This window comes from Brienomyrus brachyistius, chromosome 6, assembly GCF_023856365.1.
Source record: "Brienomyrus brachyistius isolate T26 chromosome 6, BBRACH_0.4, whole genome shotgun sequence".
NCBI classification, from domain to species: domain Eukaryota; kingdom Metazoa; phylum Chordata; class Actinopteri; order Osteoglossiformes; family Mormyridae; genus Brienomyrus; species Brienomyrus brachyistius.
In genome coordinates this window covers 2,965,410-2,989,110 of record NC_064538.1, presented here as the reverse complement: position 1 = coordinate 2,989,110, position 23,701 = coordinate 2,965,410, and the positions used below count along the sequence as shown (strand labels likewise).

The window sequence follows — 23,701 nt, the reverse complement described above, 5'->3', positions numbered from 1 at the left end:
AGAAAGGTATCAAGGATTTAAGACATTGAGATGATTCTGCAACTTTTTCCAGAAAGCAAATCTTCTGAAAGTGTCCCATTTTAACAATACTCCCACTATTTATTTAAGAGATATTTTTGTCCAAAGTGACATGCATGCAAGTAGGCCTGCAAAAGACAATTGTTTAAAAGGATTAATTATGTGATCAGGAGATCAACTAATCGATTAGTTTGGCCAAAACTCAGGACTTTAAAGAAATGTGCAATTACTTTAGGTCTATTTTAAAAACATCAAGAGGTATAAGTCACTTAAGTAATGCTATCCATGCATTTTGAAATATTTGCGCTGAAAATCTCTTTGCAGTGGCGGGGGCGCTAATTTTATCGCCAAGACTTCGCATTACTGTGGTACGCCATATTAACATGAAACCGCCTAAGCCTAGTGACAGCTTTAAAAACAGTTCATACAATGTTACCCATCTTAATGCTTGTATTTGTGTTTGTTGCCCTCTGCTGGTGTTCTTGAGTATTACTACTGTACACGTGCGGCGACCGTCTGTGTTCGCAGACAGTTATAATTTGCACGCGAGTCAGCGCACGGCCATGTGCAGTAATGGCTCATGGAAGAGTGAATCATGAACTAGGCTTAACTCCAACGTCAACACCGGCGGTAACATCACTAGGTGGTGATGTGATTTTGTGCAATTTACACAAATATACAAACAAACCATGACAAAATGTGTTGTCAGCTACTTCTATTACCGATTATTATCCACGCTAATGATTAGCTGCAGCCTTGCGGTGGAGCATTTGATGGTGTAATCGTTCTACCGAAATCAGCACTTGAACCTTCTAATCGCTGGCGCAGTCTCCACACCTGCTGAGCCGCGCACCGTAAAGGGGTACGGATTGACTGGGTTTGGGGGTATATAACCTTCTTGGGGAGGGTATGGGGTATGGATTGAGTTTATTGACAGATGTGGACTGACTCTCGTTTTCTTCTCAGAGGCCCTCTAGTGGTGAGAGAGAAACCGCCTGTCTGACTGCCCACCCTACCCAACACCTGGCCCCATGTACCCCGAACCCACCACAGACTCGCCTGCCCGCCTCTCCCTCCGACAGACGGCCTCTCCGGGCATGATCTACAGGTGAGTCACAACCGAGCACTCAGCTATCTGTGTCTTTATTGGCATCGCTTAGATTCCCTCCTTCTGAAACATCTCAGACGCCAACGGAGCGTTTTCCTCAGGTAACAATCGTTAAAGTGAAATCAGGCCAGATTTTATGTTCTACCTGCTTGTAATATTACTCATTAATATGCCTGAATATTTTACCAAAGGATGTCGGGGTACATACCTTGCGGCAGTAAGGTGTGGCAGGTCCTATCAACCTTCAGGGCCCTTCATGTCTTGACCGCTATGCCACCTGCTGGCCAGCTGGCAGGATTGTAAATAGATAAGAATTCATCACGACTCTCAACCACACAAGACTTTAGTAAAGATCATGCAACGTAGCTTTCTGCTGCATCTCAGCATTACAGTTCAGACAGAGGCACATTACTTATGTCAGCTGTAATTTCACCGGTTGTAACTTTCTGTTATTAACTTTTTAACCACGGAAAATACAAATGACAGCTAGAAAATTATTTGACGTGAGCTTGGGTAAGGGAAACCGCAATCCGCATTGTGGCATTCAAGTACTCGATTTTTTTTTCATGAGAAATGCAAATTTAAAATTCAATTAATCAGCTTGCAAAGCCGCCGTCAGTAGTACGTTAACCTTGACAGCATTCGGAGGAATATCAAATTAATCACCTTAAAGTGTGCACTTTGGGTGGGGGGCGCTTCCAGGCGTCACCGGAGGACTTCACCTTGTGTCAGAATGCGTCCCGTTAAAGCCCAGCTTATGTACCGAGAAGCACAATGAAGTCCTGCCTGCCAGCTTCCGCTACGGGAATAACAAGTGACTTTTTATAAATAAATCGACCGTCTGACGATAATCATTTTTATGATGCAAGCAGTGGAAAATCAGTTTTGCGTACCAGCACTGCTCCTCCCGGCACCCTTAGGCGCTAATGCACGCTTCATTGTGAGTTCATATTGTCTAATACAGCCGTTTACATACTGAGTATATAACCGCGATAATATTATTTGTTACGCAGTCATTCTGTGGTGGAATTCACACCTGTTTTGCATTTTTATTTCATGTGAGGCGTGATGGGTTGGGTTAATATATCATTTCTTGCGATGCTCCGTTCGCGTTCCCCTGGTATGTAATTAGTACGGAGAGGAAATTTAGCTTTTCAAAAACCAAACACTAGGGGGCGATGCTTCTGCAGAGATGAAATTTCGCAACCCTGTGAAACAAGGGTAGGCAAATACATGAAGTGCATTTATCTGCAAATGTGACGTTTTTGAGTTTATGAGTGTTCTTGGCCAAAGTAATACAAGTGACCTGACTGACCGATGTTAAAGGTCCCTGGATCTCATTGGATGCTTCTCACGCTGTGAAAGTCACTTAAAACCTGTACAGACACTCTGCACTACAATGGTGTCAAATTGCAGGCTGTGTATCATTTTTACAACATAACGTATCTCTGAAAGACACAGAATGCATTATAACCCTTGTTAGCTGCTTTGTACTATAATTTATCCAAGTAAATTCTTTTGGTTTGCTTACTTCGTAGGTATATAATTATTTAAACGTTATTTGTAATGATGACTCAGCCTGTGTGCCTGCTTTACCCATCGGTATGGACAGCATTTGCATAAAATAATCAAACAAGTATATTCATGTCAGCCACAAAAGGAACCCCACCAGCCAATGGCTTTGCGGCAGGAACCCCACCAGCCAATGGCTTTGCGGCAGGAACCCCAATAGCCAATAATTTTGCAGCATTCTCCTTTCAGTGCTGATTTTGTGTAGTAGTATGTCTGCTTGGTCATGTTCACTGTCTCCTTACTGTCCAGCTGGCCCTTATGTTTTCATGCCGTATAATCCGACCTTTTCTGAATTCTCTCTCTTGTCTGTCTGTCTCTCTTTTTCTGGTACCAGCGCTCGGTATGGGAGTCCCAAGAGGCAGCTGCAGTTCTACAGGTACTGGCCACGCTGACCGCCGATCCTGCAGGGTCCTAACCTCCTCCCCTTTCCATCTGTGCTTCGTGGTCATGCTTCCCTGTCCTGCATGTCACCACCTGCTCTTCACTCTGCAATCTGATTGGCCAGCTGGTATTTCAGAGTGGTGCCAGATGTGTGAAAATGCCTTTATTTTTAACCTGCTTTAACCAGGCGAGACGCAGCAGGATGTGAGTGTGGGCCGGGGGTCTTGTTTGACTCAAATCTTGGCTGGGTTGCCCCGTTCCTGTCTGTGCCAGTGTTGCCCTCTGATTCTTTGCCCAGCTTGGTTTTGGACAGCTGGACCCGTAGCTCTGCTGCACAGTGGTAGAGTTTGTAATGCCCAGTCTGGAGGTTGGCGCTCTGGATGTAGGGAGCGCTTTAGTGCTCCTGTTTTCGGCTGTGTAGGTGAGCATGGTGTGGGGCTCTAGCAGAGCCTGATCCCAGCGAGCTGATCAGTGTGTGACCGGCCTCTGGGGAACCATGGGTCTGGAGGTACAAAGCTGTGGAGCCTCTGCGGCCCGTGTTACTCCATCTTATACATGCAGTGTGAGATACACACGAGCCATTATGGGCTTTTACAACAGAAATGGTTTTGACATTTTTAAGTGCAGCACATTGTTCACCGGGAGCCAAGTTTCTTCAGACAGTACTGTGCAAAAAAAATAAAACATGCATAGTTCGTTTGTGCAGTTCTGTGTGGCATTATTATGTCATTATATAAAATTTCAAAGCATAAATGCTGTGGTAATATCCACTTGTAACTTTCACCGAGTGCAGAGTTACAGGAAGAGTGCGCTGTGCGGGGGCTGCTAGTCAATCAGAGGGCATGAAACACCAGGAAACAGAATCATTTTGAGAAACCGCACATGGACTGTGGAAGTACACACACAACGAACATGGAAGCTTCGCCTGCAGAAATTGGCCGGGCATCAAACCTAGACCCACAGAAATTTGAAGTCTTGCTCTTACCCATAAAACAGGTAAAGGCAGCAATAAACTCCACAGTCTGACTGGGCCAGGAGAGCCCCTGAGATCGCCCTCTGGTGGACACAAGCAAAAAAATTGCTGCACTGTGCTCCAAAGCCTCCTGTTTGTGCAGGGCAGGCACACTCTGTACAGTGCGCCAGTGCATTGTGGGATTACGTGTTTTTATCAAGAAGGAAAGGTTGCTTTCTGCTGATAAGGACATAAGACCTTTTACAGAATCAAACCATAATAATGAGCTGTGTATTGAATTTTTATTTGGCAAGGAAGCTATCCCTTCCTTTTTAAGTGCAAAGAACCTGCATCATGACACTGTCCGATGGCTATTGATTCATCCCCGAGTCTGATTTCATCTGGTAATGGCAGTAAAGGCTTCCTCTTTCTTCAGCATTTATTTTTTTCATTATAATGGAAGTCAGGTTGACACAAATGTACAAATAAATAATCACTAATGGTCTTAATGGTTTAAAGTTTCCTCTTAATCAATATAGTTAACGCTCACCGAATTATTCAGGCTGCATGTAAAATATAACTCTATGTCATTGCGAGGCGCTAGTGAGCATTTAAGCGTCACCAAGGGCCAAATGAATGTGGACTTTTGAAGAGCAAGAGGGTGGTCTTTATGCTGGGAGGGACGGGTTTATTAATGTGCTGTGTCAAAGCGAGAGAGAGAGAGAGAGAGAGAGAGAGCGAGACAGACAAACACAGGGTCGGGATACAGGCCCTGCCAGGCACCAAACCACAATGTTGCTCTTTTAAATCTAGTGCGAGTCTGACATTGTAGAGAAATAACGCTCCCTAAATAATACCGGCGGGCCACTTTCAGGGTCTGTCGGGACGGCATCCCAGGAAGCTCATCGACAAACCAGCGTTACATGGGGTTCCGCCCCGTGACAGGATGGCGCCGTGAGTCACTTTGACTGGACCACGGTGGTGCAGCTTGCCCCGCATACATAATGAGCCAGGTGGGCGGGGCTTTCTGAACTTCTTACCTTCCCGCTGCTTGGAAGTACGGGAATTGCAAGCTCAACCCGGACGCCATGCGGTGGGTACACTGTAACAGGAGGAAAACAGCCGGATCAGCAGTCCTGCCCTGTTCTGTTATTAATCCAGCTGATATAAATAGACAGTATATGTACATGTTTACAGTACACAGCCGCCTATTCATTCATCTTCTAACTGCTTACTCAGTGCTGGGACGTGGGGGGCCTGGATCCCATTCTAGACAGCACAGGGCACAAGACAGGGAAACGGCTTCTTACACACATCGTCAGAGCTTAGCTGCTTGGCTTCACAAATAGCAGAAGTGGATAGTTCAGGTCCAGAAAGTAAAAATCCAGACCAAGATTTTTTTTCAACCAACAACTTGAATACTCTGTGACTGTGACTCTTTATCCAAAACTGGCTGGTTGAAACAAAATCTTGGCCTGGATTTTTACTTTCTGGACCTGAACTGTCCACCTCTGACAAATAAATGAATAAATCAACGTGAGTGGTCGGGTGGACATTGTGGTTCTCTAAGTGTACAGCCGTCTGAACTAGTTAGACTTAGAGCACCTTGGTAATTTTGAAGGTTTTGAAGACATAATGCCAGGCTTTGGAGAGACAGATCTGCTGTGGATGCACCAGTGTTAAATGTTATACTGTATTTATTGGTATTCACAGTATATATGCACAAACTGGTATGTTTATCACATAGCTTGCATTTTCTCTCCTCTGCTGGGTATCTTGTGTCTTGTATTTATTCTCTGCCTGCGTTATGCTCTAATTGTTAATTGTCTATTGTTATGGTGTCACAGACAGTAGCAAGGTGTGCAAACAAACAGTTTCACTGGTCTTGGTAGTGTGGCAGTACTGATTCTGATATATCCATCCATCCATCCATCCATCCAGTACAGGCTCATAGAGGAGGGGCTCAGAGGCTACCCCAGGCAGCATGGGGTACGAAGGCAGAGGAATGTTTACATATGGTCTTCTCAAAATTATACTTTTAACATTTAAAATAATATCTTCTATCAAATACACAGAAATGTCATGTTTTATCTATAGTTCTGCTGGGTCGGCGGGTACCGCAGTGATTAAGGACAGGCTTAAGCACGTCCCTCGAAGGACAGGGACGTAAAAGTCCGTTTGGGTCAGGCGTCCTTCCATGAAAACCGCAAGGCTCTGCTGTCTCAGTCGATGGATTAATTGAAGCGGCCGCTTTGTATGGAAAAATAACACAGGCTGGAATCTTCAGGTGTGGCTCCTTTGCTGAATGGGCCTCTTTCTGGCTCGCAGCTGGTTTCAACCTGGCAAACCAGGTCATGTCGCTCCGGAATCTGGAAATTTCAGGACGTGACTTAAAGGCAGAGTATCGTACGTGTGAAGTCCTCACAATGCCAGAGTGTGAAGACAGGGATCCAGGAAGGGTGTTAATGAGAGGCGTGTTCGGCTCTATCTAAATGCCTGAAACTCTATCGGCTAAATTGCTTTTTTTTCTTTTTTAAATTGCATATATTCTAAGTGGACCTGAAGCTAATCGGAGCTAATGGCGCAGTGATAATGCTGCGGAGTCAGTATCAGGTCCCTAATCAGGTTCCTGATATGACCCTAAAGTGTTCTTTATGCACACATCTGTTTGCGTACAGGGGCTGCATGCATAAGGGGGGGCCTCCCTCTCCCACCCAACAATCAGAGGCTTTTAGCGCGAAAGCTCCGCTAAATTATTCAGGTCCGGTAGGATTTGTTGCGGTTTTCCGAACACCCTCGCACGGTGACGGGCATAAATGGATCCCCAACCCCTCCCTCACCACTCCATGGGCAGTACTGGGTCGAGGAAACCTGGGAGCGCTCTCTCTCTCTCTCTCTCCCTCCCTCCCGTCCGCTAATTGGTCGGGATGCCTCCGACGAGGCCACTCCCACTTCGGGTAGGCGGGGGGTTCGGTGGGGGGGTGGGATGCTAAAAAGTTAGAATCCTAACATTTGCTGACCGCCGTCCATCCCCCCCGATGAGCAACATGGTCCAGAAGCCGTCGTACATGAGCCGATCTCGGCAGAACCGGGTGAGTGGAGAGTTTCTTACACGCGGGGGATGGCTGGGTGGGTTTTCCTGGTGTGTGTGTGTGGGGGGGGGGTGGCCATGGTGGGATGTTGGACCGAGATGCTGCCTGTCGCTTTTCGGGTAAACGTCTGTGCCCGTGCTGGGCTGGGCCGGACTGAGCTGGTCTGGGACGGGACCGTGTTCGGAGCCGGGGGGCGTGAGTGGACATCTCGGCCAACCGCTCTCCAGACAGCTCAGCATCACTATATTTTAGTCGGGAAGAAGGTGCAGAAGCTTAAAATAAAGGTCAGTTATGTCCTTGTCGCTCGTTTTTTCTAGCCTAAGAGGTTGAAGCAAAATGAGGAGCAACAGAAACATCCTTTACGGGCTTTTAGGCTCCTCCAGCGTCACATGCGTTTGTTAGCTGGACGGGGGGGGGGGGCGATATTGGCGTCCGGGGGTACGGTGGGTGTTTTGGTGACTTTCGGAGAGTGATCCTTCTACACCCACTGTACCGAAGACGGCTCCATGTAGACATTTGTAAAAACGTGACATAAACATATACCGAAAAATATGTATGTCCCACTAAAACTGTATTATTTACCAGAAAATATTATTTGACTATCTGCCTTCAATTTGAAAGTGAACACACAATAGTTGTATTGTTGTTTGATATCCTAATACTGACTGCTATAATGTTACTATAACACTATGAAGTCCAGAATTAATTTATTCTAGTTACTGTTTGGTGACCAGGATAGGTTTTAGTTTTTTCCCATTATCAGTTATCTGTGGTCTTTTGTGAATTTAATAAATAAAAATCAGTATTTTTTTGGTAATTCCTCTTGGTTGATGTTTTCATCAACCAAATAGCTTATGATCTTTTGAACTAATTCATAAAGTTTTAAATGTTTACTAAACATCACTTAGTCTTATCCAGTAATATTTTCTGGTCATTTATTTGCAAAAAAAAAAACCCAATATTTGAATATCTAAAACTTGCTATTTGTGAATGTGTGATATGATGCACAAATTAACACCAGTTAATGCGACAGTTAATGCATAAATATGTCTAAAATTGCAGGATATGTCCAGTGCTTACATGCTCTGGATTCATTATTAAAGTGTAAGACTGTTTTTCAGGAAACTGAAATACTATCCACAGCGCTGCCTTCCATGGTCAGCACATGGCTTAGAACACGCGTGTTCCTTCCACCTTAAGAGAGAAACAGGCCAAAATGACGTAACATAAAGAAAGACAACAGTCAAGCAGTGATACCTTTACATGGATAAAGTCACCCGCGTGCCCCTCCTCTTTGTGCTAACTGAGTGGGGGGGCTCCGCTCACCTTCATATGTAGGTAACAGTGGCAAAGCGCGCAGCGTGCTCACAGACACGTCTCAGCTCTGCCCCGCTGCCGTCCTGCGTGCACAGCGCATGATGTCATTCTGACGGCTGGAAACGGCTGCTGACCTGCGCAGCCCGGGATCCTGGTGTCACGGGAGATCGCGGGCAGGAGCAGAAACATTATACGCAAATCCACTGCTTAATATTCTTTCAAGAAGATTTTTCCATAAGGACAAAAACAAACAGGTCATTTGCCCTGTGTAAGTGGTTTGCTGGAACCCAGTACACATTACAGCAAGCTAGGCAGCCTAATATTTTAATATGCGATTAGAGGGACAAGCTACTGGAGACAGATTTGTATTGTTTATGGGGAAAAAACAGGCATCATTCTACATTTACTCGGCGTCACCTGAAAGTTGTTCCGGACATTTAAAACTTTGCTCAGGAGCCAGGAATGCCATCGTAGGAAAACACACTCCACTGTGTGTTACTAAATGTAAAGTGTTCAGGCCCTTGGCTTTTGTGCCTGTGGAGGAACGGCGGGTGGGGGCTTTTCCGACAGGGGAGGAAGGGTGGGGGGGCGGGGCCTCTCTTTGGCCTTGGCCTGTCACTGTGCCGCTCTATTTTTTGACAATCACAAGTTAACAGTTCACTTAAGCGGGGTTCAAGCTAATTTAGCGCCTTTGGGGGGGGGGGGGCGGGGGGGTCTTTTAAAGACAGAGCCCTGTAAGCGTCACGACCAGCCACGGGTGAAATTGCACCCCCCCCCCCCCCCCCCTGCCAAACATACACATTCTGGAAAAATAGTCCCTGGATGACCCCCACATCACGGTCCTGCCTCCCTTGCGCATGTACACTGAAAACAACACGGCATTCACCTGGAACCAACCAGCAGGGCCCTTCGGGTTAAGGTCGGCACTGTGCCCCGTCACGTGGGGGGGGTGGACCAGTGGGTGGCGATTAGGGGATCTCTGATTACATGATGCTAGGCTGCCTGCTATCTCCTCTCCATTCTGAACCTGGGGTGCGGAAGCTCGTCACGTCCGTAAGCGGGTGCGTTCTCGGAGCCATGGCGACGTTCTTGTGGACGTTGCCACAGTAACGGCCCTGTGATCTACGCTACGCCTGGTGGGTGGAGGCGTGCTGGTGGTGCGGCGGTGCGGCGAGCGGGCCGAGGGAGGTTGTCTGAGGTCACGGTCAGGGGCGGGGTCGAGCGCGAAGGATGTTCGCCGCACAGAGGAGCAGCCTTTGCGAGGTGCGGCCAGGTGGGGGCGCCACACGCAGCATCAGCCGCCAACAAAGCGTCCCCCCCGACTGCCTGCAGAGTCCGCGGCCGGCCAGCGCCGTCCCCAGCAGTGGCGTCCGGCGGAGCAGCAGTGCCAGCAGCAGCAGGATGCTGTCGGTGTCGTGCAGTGAGAGCGTGCGCAGTGGCCTCAGCTCCTCCCTTGGTCGCTACCACTCGGACCAGGGCCTGGCTGCTCCGCGGCCCGCCGACCACGCCCTGCTGCAGCGCCTCCGCGAAATGCGTGCCGCCGCCCAGCTCAAGAACATGGAGGAGTTCCTCAGGACCAACGGCCTGTCGCTGGAGGACTGCATCGCTTACCAGACCGGCATGCGGTACAGGTAAGGGGACCAAGCAGGCACTGGTCTGGCAGGAAGTGACATGTGACCCAGTGGAGCCCAGCTTCCTGTTCTCAGTGATCGATGCATTTAACTGGAGGACTCACTGGCACCCTGTTGACTGCATGACTGACTGTGACATTCTGGTATGTCAGTGCATTTCCTTCTCGGGCCAGGAGGTGGAGTGGTGGTTAAAGATGTATACTTCCAGTGAATAGTGTATGCTTCTGGTTGGAACTGGGGGATCTGCTATGGCATCCAGAGGTAGGGCGTACAAATGCAGCTGCAGTCACATATACAGCTGCATAAAAGGAAAAATCAGAAGTGCTTTAATGAAAAGCATCAGCAATATTGCAAGAGTGTTCCTGCCATTCTTGTGGTGAAAGTCCTTATCTGCTTATAAACAGAGGGACACATGCTGGAATCTTGTTGAATGTTTTTATTGTGGAAAAAGTGATGCAGATCTGTTTTAGTGATATGACATGGGGGGGGGGGGGGGGGTTCTTCCCAGACCAGATTACGAGCTTTGTGAGAGTGACCTGCAGTGTGCTTCTTCAGACCCTGGCCTGTTTGGTCCTGAAATGGTTTTAAGAATCTGTTTTGCTCACATACCAATTCACATACCCTCCACCAGAACAGGGGCCTGTTGATAGTGCCCAGTGCACACCCTGTTTTGGGAGATGCCCAACAAAGCACCCAATGGAAGGCTGTTTTCTGTTCTCAGCCAATGGGGTTTGAGTGAGTCTGAGTGACAGTCTGATACTCCCGCCCACCGCCCGCTTGCAGCTGTTCTGTTCATTAGCTTCTGTTCTCCCTGAACATGCCTGTATCTGTTTGCCTCATATTGTTCCGTCTCTCAGCTGGCAGTGTGAAGAACAACAGTTCCTAATTAGAAACCAATGCACCCCTGTGCCAGAATCTACCTCCTGGATTAGTATCTGTCTGGGGTACATTTAACCATGACTTCACCGTGTTTTAATATATTGTGGAAATTACTTAATAAACGTGGCCAAAATGCAGCTAAAACGAGGGAACGAATTAATGAAAAGTGGCCATGATTTAATACATCATGGGAAAGAGTTAGTAAGTGTACAGAGCTGTCAGCAGTCAGATGGATATTTTAATACATTTACCGTATTGGCCGTGCAGAGAGACAGCTGCCTGATCGTAGGTACGAAAGCAGAATCTTGTGAGAGTTGGCTATCAGTTCAAGGGCACGAAAGCACAGCCGATGTGTCAAGAGACAGCAACTAACTCTAGGGTACAACAGCAGAAGTGATGGTAAGAGACGGCAGCCAATGCAGATGAAAAGTCGGACAGTCCGGCTGTATGGTATAACAGCAGGGCTGATGTCACGAAAGATCTCCGCAAACTCAAGGTTACCACAACAGTTTGGATATGTTGAGAGAGGGAACAGAGATACTGGGTATGAGGAGCTTTTATTAGTGTTCTATACCTCCACGAACTGAATGCCGTTCGATGACTGTTCCTCTGAAGCTTCAGGAAAGCTGTGTAGTATGTAGAAAATAATGTGCTTTAAGTCACATGACTGCAATAGTCCACCTCTATTGGCTGAAGGGATGAACCAGTATTGGATCATAGCTGTGTGCGATAAACTGAAAGGCATGAGGAGTATTTCTACCTGTAACGACATCACCGTCGTGCAGGTGCTGTGGGGAAAACTAAGGAGTGAAGAAGCTCTGGAAGAGCTCTCTGTTACGTCCTTGAACCAGTGTAAAGCCAACATCTAATCATGTTGGCTGTGGTTACTTCAAGAAAACCTGCACTTGTTTTTCCGTCCATACAGTTGTGCAGCTTTTAAATGGTATTGGTGTTTTATCTTTGGCATGTTGGAAATATGGACATTCAGGCATGAAGATTGAGCTTTTACTTTGAATGCCGCATGTCTGCACGGGAACAGTGTGCAGAGACACTCCATAAAATATACAGTATTATACAGTAGGTAATGTGCCTTGAATAATACAATTCATACCATCCGTACATCTTCCATACCTGCTTGTCTTCTTTAAGGTTACACACCATTTGAACCTGCTGACAATTTGGCAGCTCTTCATGTGTTTTTGGATTTTTAGTGGTAACTGGAGGAAATGCTGCAATGAAATGGTGAGAACACACACACAACTTTGCCAACACAATCCATACCATGATCAGAATATGCAGTCAGAATGTATGATCCATCTGTTCCCATAACCGCTTAATCCCAGCCAGGGGCGCTGTAAAGGGGGGGTAAACAATGACGATTCTCAGGGCCCATGACTGAGAGGGGGCCCAGAGAAGCCCCCAATAAACTGTGTTGGGGGCCCTGTCAAGATTCTTTTCATGGGGCCAAAAATCCTTAGCAGCGCCCCTGATCCCAGCTAGGGTGCAGATCCTCTCCTGGGAATGAGGGATGTAGACAGGAACTGACCCCGGTCAGGTACCAACACACACACCAATACAGGGCCAATTTAGACTCAAATCCACCTGCCCTGCATGCTTTTGGACCATGAGAGGAAACTGGAGCCCCCAGTGGAAACCCACATGAACACGGGGAGATTGTGTGAACTCCACACAGAGGGGACCTGGGACTGAACCCAGAACCTACTTGCTATGAGGCAGCAACACTAACCACTGTGTGTATGATCTGAATTAAAATATATATATTCTGTACCTGCAAAGGATGGATGTTAAGTACAGCTCAGTGGACAAATATGCGAGTTAATTAAACATTGCCTTAAAGTTCATTAAAGGTACTGCCAACGGAAGATACAAAAATAGGTATCAGACCCTGGTGGCCTCATTTAAATGGTCGCTCTCTGGGGTACTTTCTGACCCCAGAGGTCGCCTTTTCTCCACGTGCGACGTTGTGTCCACTGCAGAGGCCAGGAAGGGCTCGGCTGGGTGGTTTCACTCTTCACGGCTCCCGGTCTTGCAGCGACGGAGGACTTTATACCTGAAGGCCTGGAAGAGAAAAGCCCCTCCAGCTATCTGTCACACATTCAAGCCCGTGCTAAGCCTTGTACTCATTCTTTAGGGGATTGCTTTGACAGGCCGTCATTTCCTCCATGTGGCAATCCGTAGGAATTATTAACCTAAGCTAAACTGTCATCACAGACGGAGCTTATCGGACAGACAGCTCTGTGGAAGGTGCAGGGGGTTAGGGCTTGGTTCGAGGTGGAGTTGGAGTCAGTGCTGATGGGCTTTGCCTAGCGACACGGACGCCTCCTGTTCCCAAATCTCTTTGTGAGGCCTGAAGAGTGAACAAGTGGCACCATCTAGTGGATGGAGCCTCACACAGGCTGCCCATTTCAGGATTTACCTTGTGTATTGTTCTCCGTATGCAGTTAAAGTACATTTACAGCATGTATCCCTCCAGCTTTGCAGGTTTATTCTTGTAGGCTCGTGGAAACAGACATTAAAATACCAAAGCGCTATTTTTGCATCATGGCCAGTAGAAAGACTGCAGCTCTGTTGACACTAGGGGGTGTATGAGATACAAATCTTTTCCAGAGAGACTGTCTGACTGAACATGAATATAGCCCTGGCATGAGGATCCTCAGATGGTATGACTGTCTGTAAACTATTAGCCAAAAGGTTGCAGCGTCAGTCAGGAGAAGCAAACCGGTGTATCTGTAAGTTGTTTAAATGAGCACTGATTTCGTTCTCTTTGAGTCAAAGTGTCAACAACTACTGATGGTATCTGAGAATGTGTTTTAAATTTGAGCCCCTATACATACATACAGCTACTGATTTCATTGTTATGTCTTTCAACAACACTACACATATACTTAGGTACCAGTGTTAGAATTATAATAGTGTCCTTACATATATATATATATTCTTATCTGCACTTCCATAAACTCTTTAGAAATACTGTGATCCATATAATGTGTTTATATTATATATAATATGCTCAATAAGTACATATTTCGGCAATACTCTGCACCCACAACACTGTGGATATAGATGCTGTGTATCGGCCACAGTGTTACAATGTAATGACTGATCTTCCATCGCTGAAGTGAATCTTCTGTATGACTGAAAGAAACATCGATCTCAGCATCAGTTAATGACCTTTTCCAGGACTCATTACAATTGAGCTGACTGAGCACTATGAATATCAGTCAGCTGGGCTGTCGGGAGATGAGCAATGGGCACCTCCTTGTCTTATGTTTACTCTGGTATAGTACAGTATGCTATGCAGCCATGCAGGCCAGACAGGATCTGCCTGTCTCATACTTACTACCCAGGTACACTCACTCATGCTTATTCATACTCATTCATACTCATTGACGCTTAATCATACTTATTCATACCTCTTCATACTCATCATGCTAACTTTTACTTAATCGTAATCCATGCCCGTTATTACTTGCCTATTGTGTATTGTGTCGACACCCGATCTTGAGTTTTTGCACTATATGAGAAGGAGCCACTGTGTTTGTGGGTTTGCGCTGCAGTTCCCTAATTAGGTTAGGAATTCGAGAACTGATTGGCTGAAAGGTCCTCACACCTGGGTGTGAATAGCTGGCACAGTGGTTATCCCAAAAGCCTGCATAAAGACCGACCCTTTGCGGATAATATCTCCCACCCCTGTACTATATGTTTGTATCTATACACTATATCAGGGATCTCCAGCTCCGGCCCTGTAGAGCTACTCTCCAGTAGGTTTCCTATCCTACCCGGCTTCTGATGAGCCACACCTGTTCCTGGTATTTACCTGAGCGTTCATTAGAAGCCAGGTAGGATAGAAAACCTACTGGAGAGTAGCTCTGCAGGACCGGAGTTGGAGACCCCTGCACTATATGTACCTTGTTGCCGTATGAGAATGAATTCACCCCATGGATCAATAAAGTCAGTCAATAAGTCAGTCGATCAATCCATTATTCAAGTGATACACTTATTATCAGGCTTCTGTTGTCATGTGCCTCGTTTTCCTGGGTTATGGTATACCTGGGAGTCCACGCTACTTCTCGAAAACCATATTTTTTTGCTTCCCTTGTTTTTGGGAGCAAAGAGCCTGTTTTCCTCCTACTTTTTAAGGCCCCATGCCCTTGTAGGGCCCCTGTTGTGGACCAAGTCCAGCTGCGCCCTGTTGGCGGCTGTATCATGTCTACAGAAGGTCCTGTGTGCAGACGGGCCCCTGTGGTTCTCATTCCTTTGAGAAGATGTACACTGTTTGCATGTATATAGTGAGAGACAGTAGAGTTTCTAACTAGTGTCAGTTGAAATTGCTAAGAAAAACAGCGTAACGCTCATAATGATAAACCTCTCGGCAGATATGGGCATGCAGATGGTTCAGATGTTTGCATGCAGATGGTTCAGATGTTTGCCTGATGGATGTGTCTCTTGGCCTCTCTAAGGTCAGGGGACACACTGGGGCATCCAAGAATTTGGTGTGTAAAACTGTAGACAATGCAAAGACCAAGTGCTGTAGAGGTGGTAGGTGGGTTTCCCCCCCGCTCACGCCCCGTGTTTTCATGGCACATTTGGAAACAAATAACATTGCGGCCGAAGAACGATGCATCCGGTGTTACATGCATATACCGTCAGCACGGAGTCGGAGACAAGCACAACAGAAAACATCACTGCCAGCCTACACTGCTCATTCATGTTCGTGTTTTTAATGTCATTTATTGAATATTAAATACTTGTGTTCAAACACATAAACCAACCTGATTAAACCTTCTCTTTTAAGATTTAGCGCTTTATTGCTAGATAGAATAGATTTGTCGTATTTACATGTTACAACTCCGGAAAGATATTAGTATCCTGACATGGGTGAAACACCGGAAGAGATTTAAGATTTGAGATGATGCAAGTAGTACTGGCCATGGCGGATCTTTGCCAATTAAGCAGTGAAATTCCCCGCATTGCCAGTCAGTCCGGAAAGCCGGGAAGCAGGTGCCCAGATCTCGTTACACCTGGCTGCCTTTGTCCAGGGAGATCCCTTCCCATCCGGCATGTCTTCAGTCAATCTCCCCCTAAGCGCGTTAGAGAGTGGTCATATTACTAATCACATCACGATGCATTGTGGCTGAATATGTGTGTTTCCCAAGCAATAAGCTTGTACCCCCATACAAATATCCTAACATGACGTTTATAAAAACAAGGGAGTCTCCCTTGTTTTTATAAACGTCATGTTAGGATATTTGCGCTCCATGCACTGTCAGAAAAAAACAGAACAGCCCTGGGACAGTTTTGTTCCCCAAGGTACAAAGAACCGGTCAGTATTGTACCCCCCAGGAGTACAAACATGCTCCTCAGAGTCCATAAGAGTACCTTAAAAGGTACATTTACCTGCAGTTAATGGTACAGTTGGCAGCAGCTCCAGTGATAAATAACCATACCCTCAAAGCTATAAACTGGTACTTATTTCTCTGAGAGTGTCTAACCAATTATAATGGAACTTTGTAACCTGGCTTAACGTATCAGTACAGCAATCTACGAATCAAATGAATGCTTCTCAGATTTCTTCACATGAAAAAAAATGACTAAATTATATCAAACCGGCATTTAATTAAAAAAATATATATGCAAGTTGTCATTGCGCATACCTTGCCTCCTCCTAGTGGTGATTTGTATGTACTGCAGGCTGTCTACACCCATTTCCCGATTTTATAATTTTTGTATTTTGGATTATAGTTTCATTCTTAAATTGCTGTTTCCGTACATTTAGCCGAGTTAAGCTGTTTCCTTATAATAAGTGTCTATGGAGGTTGGCACAGAGGCTCACTATAAGTTGTCCTTGGGTCCTGTGTGAGCCCTTAGTATAAGTCTTGTGTTGCTCCAAGAGAGGAAACTGGTTTAAGATACATTTTTACAAAGGTGCCTTGTAAAAATTCAACCTATTTGGCAATATGTAAAGCTTTCTATTCCCCCCATTAAGATTATTAGAATCTCCCAATCATTCTGATAGACAAAAAAACTCAAAGCTGTCTCCTTTTCTAATGTGTCTTTCATAGTTCAATTGCTTTTCAAAGCCGGAGCAGAATGAGTGCAACGTTCGGTTGTCACTCGCATATCCAGTACAGCACTGCATAGAAGTGCCAGTGGGGGGAGGGTGGGGGAGTCTGAACATGAGCCAGAGCAACGTCAACTTAGCCACGTTCTTCAGCTTGGGATTAAGAGATGAAAGCGCGTGAAATGCGACAGACTCAAAAGTAAGAGAGAAAAAAAATCACGCTACTTTTTTTTCTTCTTTTCTTAGGGGGAGCATCATCCCGTACTTGCTGTCAGGCCTGTTTAAGAGCTCAGCAGCGTGTTTGAAGTGACTGAAAGCGAAACCGGGAGGGGGGGGCTGCAATCACGGTGGTGGTGAAGGCGCCTCGTGGAAAACCCACAACCTTGCTGCCGGGAAAGAGTAGCGAGAACGTAATTTTCCCATGACCCAAGTTGAACTTGCTTGGAAGAGCAAGAGCAGTTACCCCACATTAATTTAATTCATTCGCTGAAATCCAAAAGTGTACGTAGTAAAATTTATTTTGCATCGAGATCAGTTTTGTGTGAATTAACACAATGACGACGTTTCAGTATATTGTAGCCCTATAACCTTTGTCTCAGGTGAAGAAAAAAAATCAAGAGTCATAACACCAAATCTGTCAGTGAGACCAATTAAAATGTGTTAACCTTGGGCGTACAGGATGTGAAAAGAGGAGTGTGTGATAGTCAGTCCGCAGACAGCGAATGCTGACGGCCAGATCGTCCATCTCGGAGCAGGCTAGCGGGTCGGGTTTGAGGAACCGCTGTTCCCTTCAAATATGCTGAAATCAAACGGTTAAAGTGTTGAACTGCGAAAGGAGGTGACATCGTGAGCCGTGCGAATCGCTTCGCAGGAAAGTGCCTGTTAAGCGCCTGAATTCAATTACATTGCGTCGCCGTAATTACATTGCGCAGCTGCTGCAGGCCGCCGCTGTAATTGCTTTACCTGTCAGGAAGTCGGCGCCGATCAGCGTCACTGTCACTTAACAATTAGACCCGTCACATTCATTGCTTTGGGTCACTGTGAGGTGGCACACATTTTACCCCAGGTGGATCGCCACGGCTGGCACATAACTGGCTGCCCCCCTCGCCACGCAGAGTGCTGAAAAGCCCATCCATATCCTACCCCTTGCAATTTTACCCTAACCTATTATTTAACCGATTAATACAGCCATTTTACTCAAGCGATTGAGGTTAAATACCTTACTCAGTGGTGGAACATCACCGCTCCTGGGACGACAACTGGAGAGCTCCCTGACTAGTTTGCTGCTTTTCGGTTATTCAAATGATGGATGTATGTACAAATAAAAATAATTTGAAACTCTCCTCATAAATATTCATATAGCCTATTAACAATCAGGTCTATTAAAGTTGCTTTGTAACCTATGCATAGACCGCTTGTTAAAACAGTGTAACTGAAATGTGTGCCGCACTTTTATTACATCATTTGCTATAATTGTCTACCTAAATTCCCTGATTGAAATCCACCGACAAGTAAACCAGAAATGTCGTACATATGTGTATATAAAAGGGCATGTTTTAGCCTAGTTTGGGTAAATTGCGTATAACGCAGTTTATCATTAATAAACCGGTTAGTGATGCTGGAGGTAAGGAACAGATGGGGATGAGCCGCTGATTTCCAGTCCCATCCACACAGCTCCCGCTAAGGTCGTTTTGTCACGATGTTTATTACGTCCTACATTAATGTTGGGAGTACAAAACAAAACCAATGAAATGTACGTATCTGAACGGCACATCTGCGCCATTTCTCTGTTATAATTACGATAGGAAAAATCTAGTTTTCTCAGCAAATTGAAATTGCCTTTGATCCACTTAAAAGCAGCATAATCTCATCCACCACTGCTGAATATTAGTCACTATAGAGATTTTGTTGTCTTATTAAACCTTTTGGTGGATTATGTTTAGTCATCCCTGAGCTTTTGTAATGGTTCTGGCATTCAGTGCTTGCACATCCAGTATTTGTTCCGTCCCTGCAGAGACGGTGTAGTTCCTGTCTCGTTTGCCCACCATGTCGCTGTTCTGAGGATGAACTGCAGAAATGTTAGTGTGTCTGTAGCTTGGAAGTGGGCAGACTGCTGAGCCGAGAGGAACACTCTGTGATAATCCCTGAAAAGAAGGTACAGGCGTCTCCAAGCACGCCGGAACTATCTAAAGACCTTAGTTTTGGTCTAAATTTCAGATGGAGCTCTGAGAACTCAAACATGTCTGGGAAATTTGCGGAGAAGAGGGAGTTGACGTACTTCAGATCACGCCGCCATTGCGCCACGTGAGCAAGAAGGGCCCCAGACAGACCCTCGCATACAAGCAAGCGTCAGGATCACCTTAAATATGCAGCATTCTGATTGTGACAGGGGACAGCTGTTATAGGATCTGAGGAGTGGTTTTGTATGTGTGTGTGTGTGTGTGTGTGTGGGGGGGGGTGCTTCTTTTGAAGTATTTTGTTGGTCTTTTAAAATCCAATTTAAATGTCTCTCTGGATTACCTTTGACGTTGTGCTCAATGGCCCGAAGCACGGTAACTCACAGCGAATTAAGCAGAGAGGGAGCTTGATGTTTGTCTCCGTTTGGACTTTCATTATATCTGCATGTCTTTTCTGCTTCTCTTGGGACTTCTAAGAAAAATAATATAACACTAAGTCGTTCCTTTCCAGACTTTTTTCCCTGTAGTGACCATTTTATTTTCAGTCCTAGATCAGGGATATCACCTCTTTTTTAACTATTGTGGAAATGGCATTTTTGTCCTTTTAAAGGATTTTGCCTCTTGTTTGTTTTGACCATACAGAACCCTGTGAAGCCAGGAGAATTTAAGCCGCATGCCTGGCCTGTTATGCTAGAGATTATGGGTCAGATGATCACATGACACATGACGCTTGGAACGAAGCTCTAACATCTGACTCACCGATTTTAGTATTTTCAATATTTGCAGCAAATGTTTTTCCCTCGAGGACTTTGAGATGTTTCTGGTGTTTGTGTTGAATTCCATTTTCATAATGATTTTCGTGCGAATTTTTCGTTCATAGTGCACTGGAGTTTGAAATGATCAGCACTTCAGTCTTTATCTGGTACATGAATGATGTAAACAGTAACTCTCAATGAAATCTCTCAGTTCGATTCATTCAAATTCGCAACCTGTCTGATGTCATTGTTTTTAAAGTATGCTTGGAAACACGGGGCGTCCGAAACATTTTGAATGTGGGGGGGCACACTGGCGTAAAACTAATATTTTATGTTAAATGTAGGGGGGTCCAAACGAATAATTTTGAAATGTGAGGGGGACACGTCCCCATTAGATTTAATGGTCACGACGCCCATGTTGAAAACGTTTGGATCATTGGCTCTGAAGGGACGTTAAAGATGGATGGAAAGTTGTAGAATATTGGCTCGTGTCACTCGTTGGGACAAATACTAGTTTGGATGACAGTTACACATCCGCAGTCAGTGTGGTGCCCCCTACTGGAGAATGTTAGGAAGGGCATTGCGGTTATAGAAACTGGACACATTCAGGAGGCCTCCCTCCCCTCTCTGTCGCACTCCCATCATAGCCCCCCCCCCCCCCCCCCCAGCATTACCAGCTCCTCTCTCTCCAAACTGTCTCTCTCTTGCTCATGTGAGCAGCACTGACATGTAAATTTAACCCAGTAGAAGGAGAGACCGGCGTCGATGTCCATGTTCCCTATGCAGTGGGTGCTTCAGCAGTGGGCTTGTTGGATTCTTCTCTCTCTCTCTCTCTCTCTCTCTCTCTCTCGCTCACTCTCTCTCTCTCTCTCTCTTCCTCTCTCCCTCCCTCTCTCTCCCACTTTCTCTCTTTCTCTCCACCTCATCATCACACTCTCTCTTTCACTTCACGCCTTCACGTGCGTGGAGTTGGTGTCACGCGAACGCCGATCTCAGCCGCCGGCTCGCAAGGGGGACGCGGCGTCGGAGCTTGGGCCCCACGAGCTCGGGGAAGGGAGACGGAGGTTCTCAGCACTGGGGAGGAGGATCTGCAGGGCGCTTAGGAGGAGAAACTTGAGGGGAGACTGGAACATGGACTGCTGTGCTCTCTGAGTTTAGGGTCTCTGCTCCCCGTCCTGGGGGCTGCTGCAGCTGGGCTCTCCCCGTCACACTGCGAGCCCCCAGACCTACGCCAGGCGGTAGACACAAGGAAAGACTTTTTTTTTTTACTGCTTTGACCCCCTGAGGCCAGCTGTTGCTCCTGTTTCTGGGGCCGTCCTCTCTGGTTCTGCGACGGGAACTCGCGTCCATCCTCGTGCCCGTTCGTGTGAGTGCGTGTAAGGGCACGGCAGCAAGGCCGGGATGCAGGTGTCTTTCGTGTGCAGCGATCACCGGGCGGTGAACCGCAGCGCCGAGGACCGGCTGAACCGGCAGAATGCGAGCAGCCCGGGCACGCGCAGCAAGTTCCGCGCCGTCGCGATGGTGGCCCGCAGCCTGGGTCAGCTGTCCGTACAGAACACGCCCTCTGTTGGCGACCAGGCCACCCGCACCGGCATGAAGTACAGGTAGGCCGGCGGTCCAAGGACCCCGTCACCGCCTTGTAGCACAATGGTGAGCTGACTCAGTCCTGGTGTCTGTCGCTGTGGTCATCAGGGAACTGTGGTGGTCCAGGTCAAACTCACTAGGCTGTCTTGGGTGTCACCTCAGTAACAGGGTGGGGGGGGGCAGGTATCTCCATGAGTAGCCAAGCGGTTTTATGTTCGGCAATTCAACACATCTCAGAATGATCTGGCCAGAATGGTATGGATGTCATCAGTCACCATTAGCAAAATTTTAGCAAATTGCCCCTACTGTTGTTGAGTGTGTGGGCTCTCCCGCGGTCTCCTGCATCTTCCGCGTTTTAACGCCGTGCTGTTTTCCGCGTCTGCTGTCTTCAGCGCCCGCTTTGCCGTGGGGGTTAACGTGGTCACCTCGCAGTGTCTCAGGCCAGCGTGAAACCGAACACCTGCTTAACGGCGTGAGACGGACATCCCGTGTCCACCATCCATTACCCGCGAGCTGTTAAGGGATCTCCCTCTAATGAGCTCTGTGCCATGTCAACAGTTCACCGATCTCCCCCTCGGTCACTATCGATGCTTTACGCTGGGGACTGGGTTGCCAGGTATGTGGGGGAGGGAAGGGGATTTATACGATGTGACAGAAAATGCAGTCAATAAATGTTGTGGAGTGTAAAAAGGTTAATGACATTGGGTGACACTGCGCTTTGTTCTGTGTTTGTAGCTTACAGGATTCCTGTTGCATTGTGAGCTGTTTGCACTGATGCATACTTCCCTTCAAATACTGCCCATTCCATATCACAGAAATTATTATGCAATATTGGAACATTACACTCTATTTTTGCTGCTGCAACATCTCTCATGACTCTTCAGAGCTCACTTATATAACTGCAACAAGAGAGAATAATTTTTTTTTATCATAGTAAGACAAAAGTCGTCGATACGTTTCACCTACTGGACGTCACATGGCAGCATGTTCAGTGAGTTTGAGTTTAAGTAATGGAATGGATTACAATGTTAAACTGGTGCTAATATTCCAGAAGTTTCCATTTTGCTGTGCATCTGTTTGACGTCTGCTGTTACCCGGTAAAGCATTTACAGAATCTGTTCCCCCCCCCCCCCCCTTTCCTATTTGTTATTAGTCAGTTTCCTGGCTTACTTTGATTCATTGCGTAATTTTTTTCTTTGGTCTCTGGTGGCATATAATACTGCGGTCAGTGACGATGACGGTGATGGCAGCAGATCTGATGGGAAGCTGTACTCCTGGCCCAAAGTCTCAGTATTCCAGGTGTGTTATCACAAAATGCCCCCACTAAATGGGCTGGGGAGATAAGACTTAATACGAACGTGTCATACGAGAGTCTAATTAACCACGGCACTGAGCAGAGCTGGCCATGCCGCACGTGTCGTCTGGAAGCTCCGGCAGATGTAGTGAAGCAGATATTCCTCAGATGCTCGTTTCCATCCAGGCGGCGTTGACGCAAAGCCATCTCATTACCTGGGTGACTGCTGGGGACGTTCTGCTCGCCTCTTCTGCGTCCGTCCCATCCTGCCTGCTTCTTCTCCTGGATGCAGTCCGGGGACTTCAGGCTGAGCCGGACAGTCAGGACCAAGAGCTTCCAATTGGCCATTCTGTCCTGCAAGGCCCCCCAGACCACCCAGTTACCTCAGGGTTCTGGAAGTGCGTCCAAGAATCCCCCATTCCTACTGGTTTCCCACGCAGTGTCCGCTCTACTCATTAAAGATGTATATGCACGTCCAAGAACATCGAGAGCTTCTAAATAACATGTATCGATGTATGAGGCCATGTGGGGGCCTCTTTCACTTTGGATGTGCTAGACTGGCAGGGGCTATTTCTGGTGCGGCTTTCTGTGCATGCACATCTACGGCATGTCAACATGGTCACGGCGAATTCCAGCTGCCTGCTGTATTTATGGCTTGGTCTCGCTTGCTTTGTAATTAAATGAGAAATTTGAAGAAATGTTTTCTTTCCGAGTCTCTCGTATCACATTCTGTTTTCTCTCTGCGTTCCAATTTTCTTTGCAAGTGGAAACGTTTCGGTGCATAGCTTGCTTTTTTTTGCCCCTTTCGTGACTGTTTTAATTCTGTATCCCGTTAGTCTGAGTTAATCGTCTTTCCTTC

The 23,701-nt window shown here is 46.6% G+C and overlaps 1 protein-coding gene across 8 annotated transcripts in view; it reads left to right on the top strand.

Moving 5' to 3' along the window:
• The window catches only part of kcnab2b (potassium voltage-gated channel subfamily A regulatory beta subunit 2b), an 87,002-nt gene that overhangs the window by 33,905 nt on the left and 29,396 nt on the right, over positions 1-23,701 (top strand). For 2 of the 8 annotated variants that reach the window (XM_049017045.1, XM_049017044.1), the window contains exons 3-4: positions 985-1,126; positions 3,033-3,074. In XM_049017045.1, the coding sequence (XP_048873002.1) occupies positions 1,050-1,126; positions 3,033-3,074 (119 nt within the window). In that variant the 5' untranslated portion in view covers positions 985-1,049. Of the gene's footprint in view, positions 1-984; positions 1,127-3,032; positions 3,075-7,064; positions 7,124-9,484; positions 10,072-20,837; positions 21,569-23,701 lie in introns of those variants that run through there. The other 6 variants (XM_049017040.1, XM_049017039.1, XM_049017038.1 and 3 more) reach the window with 4 other exon arrangements.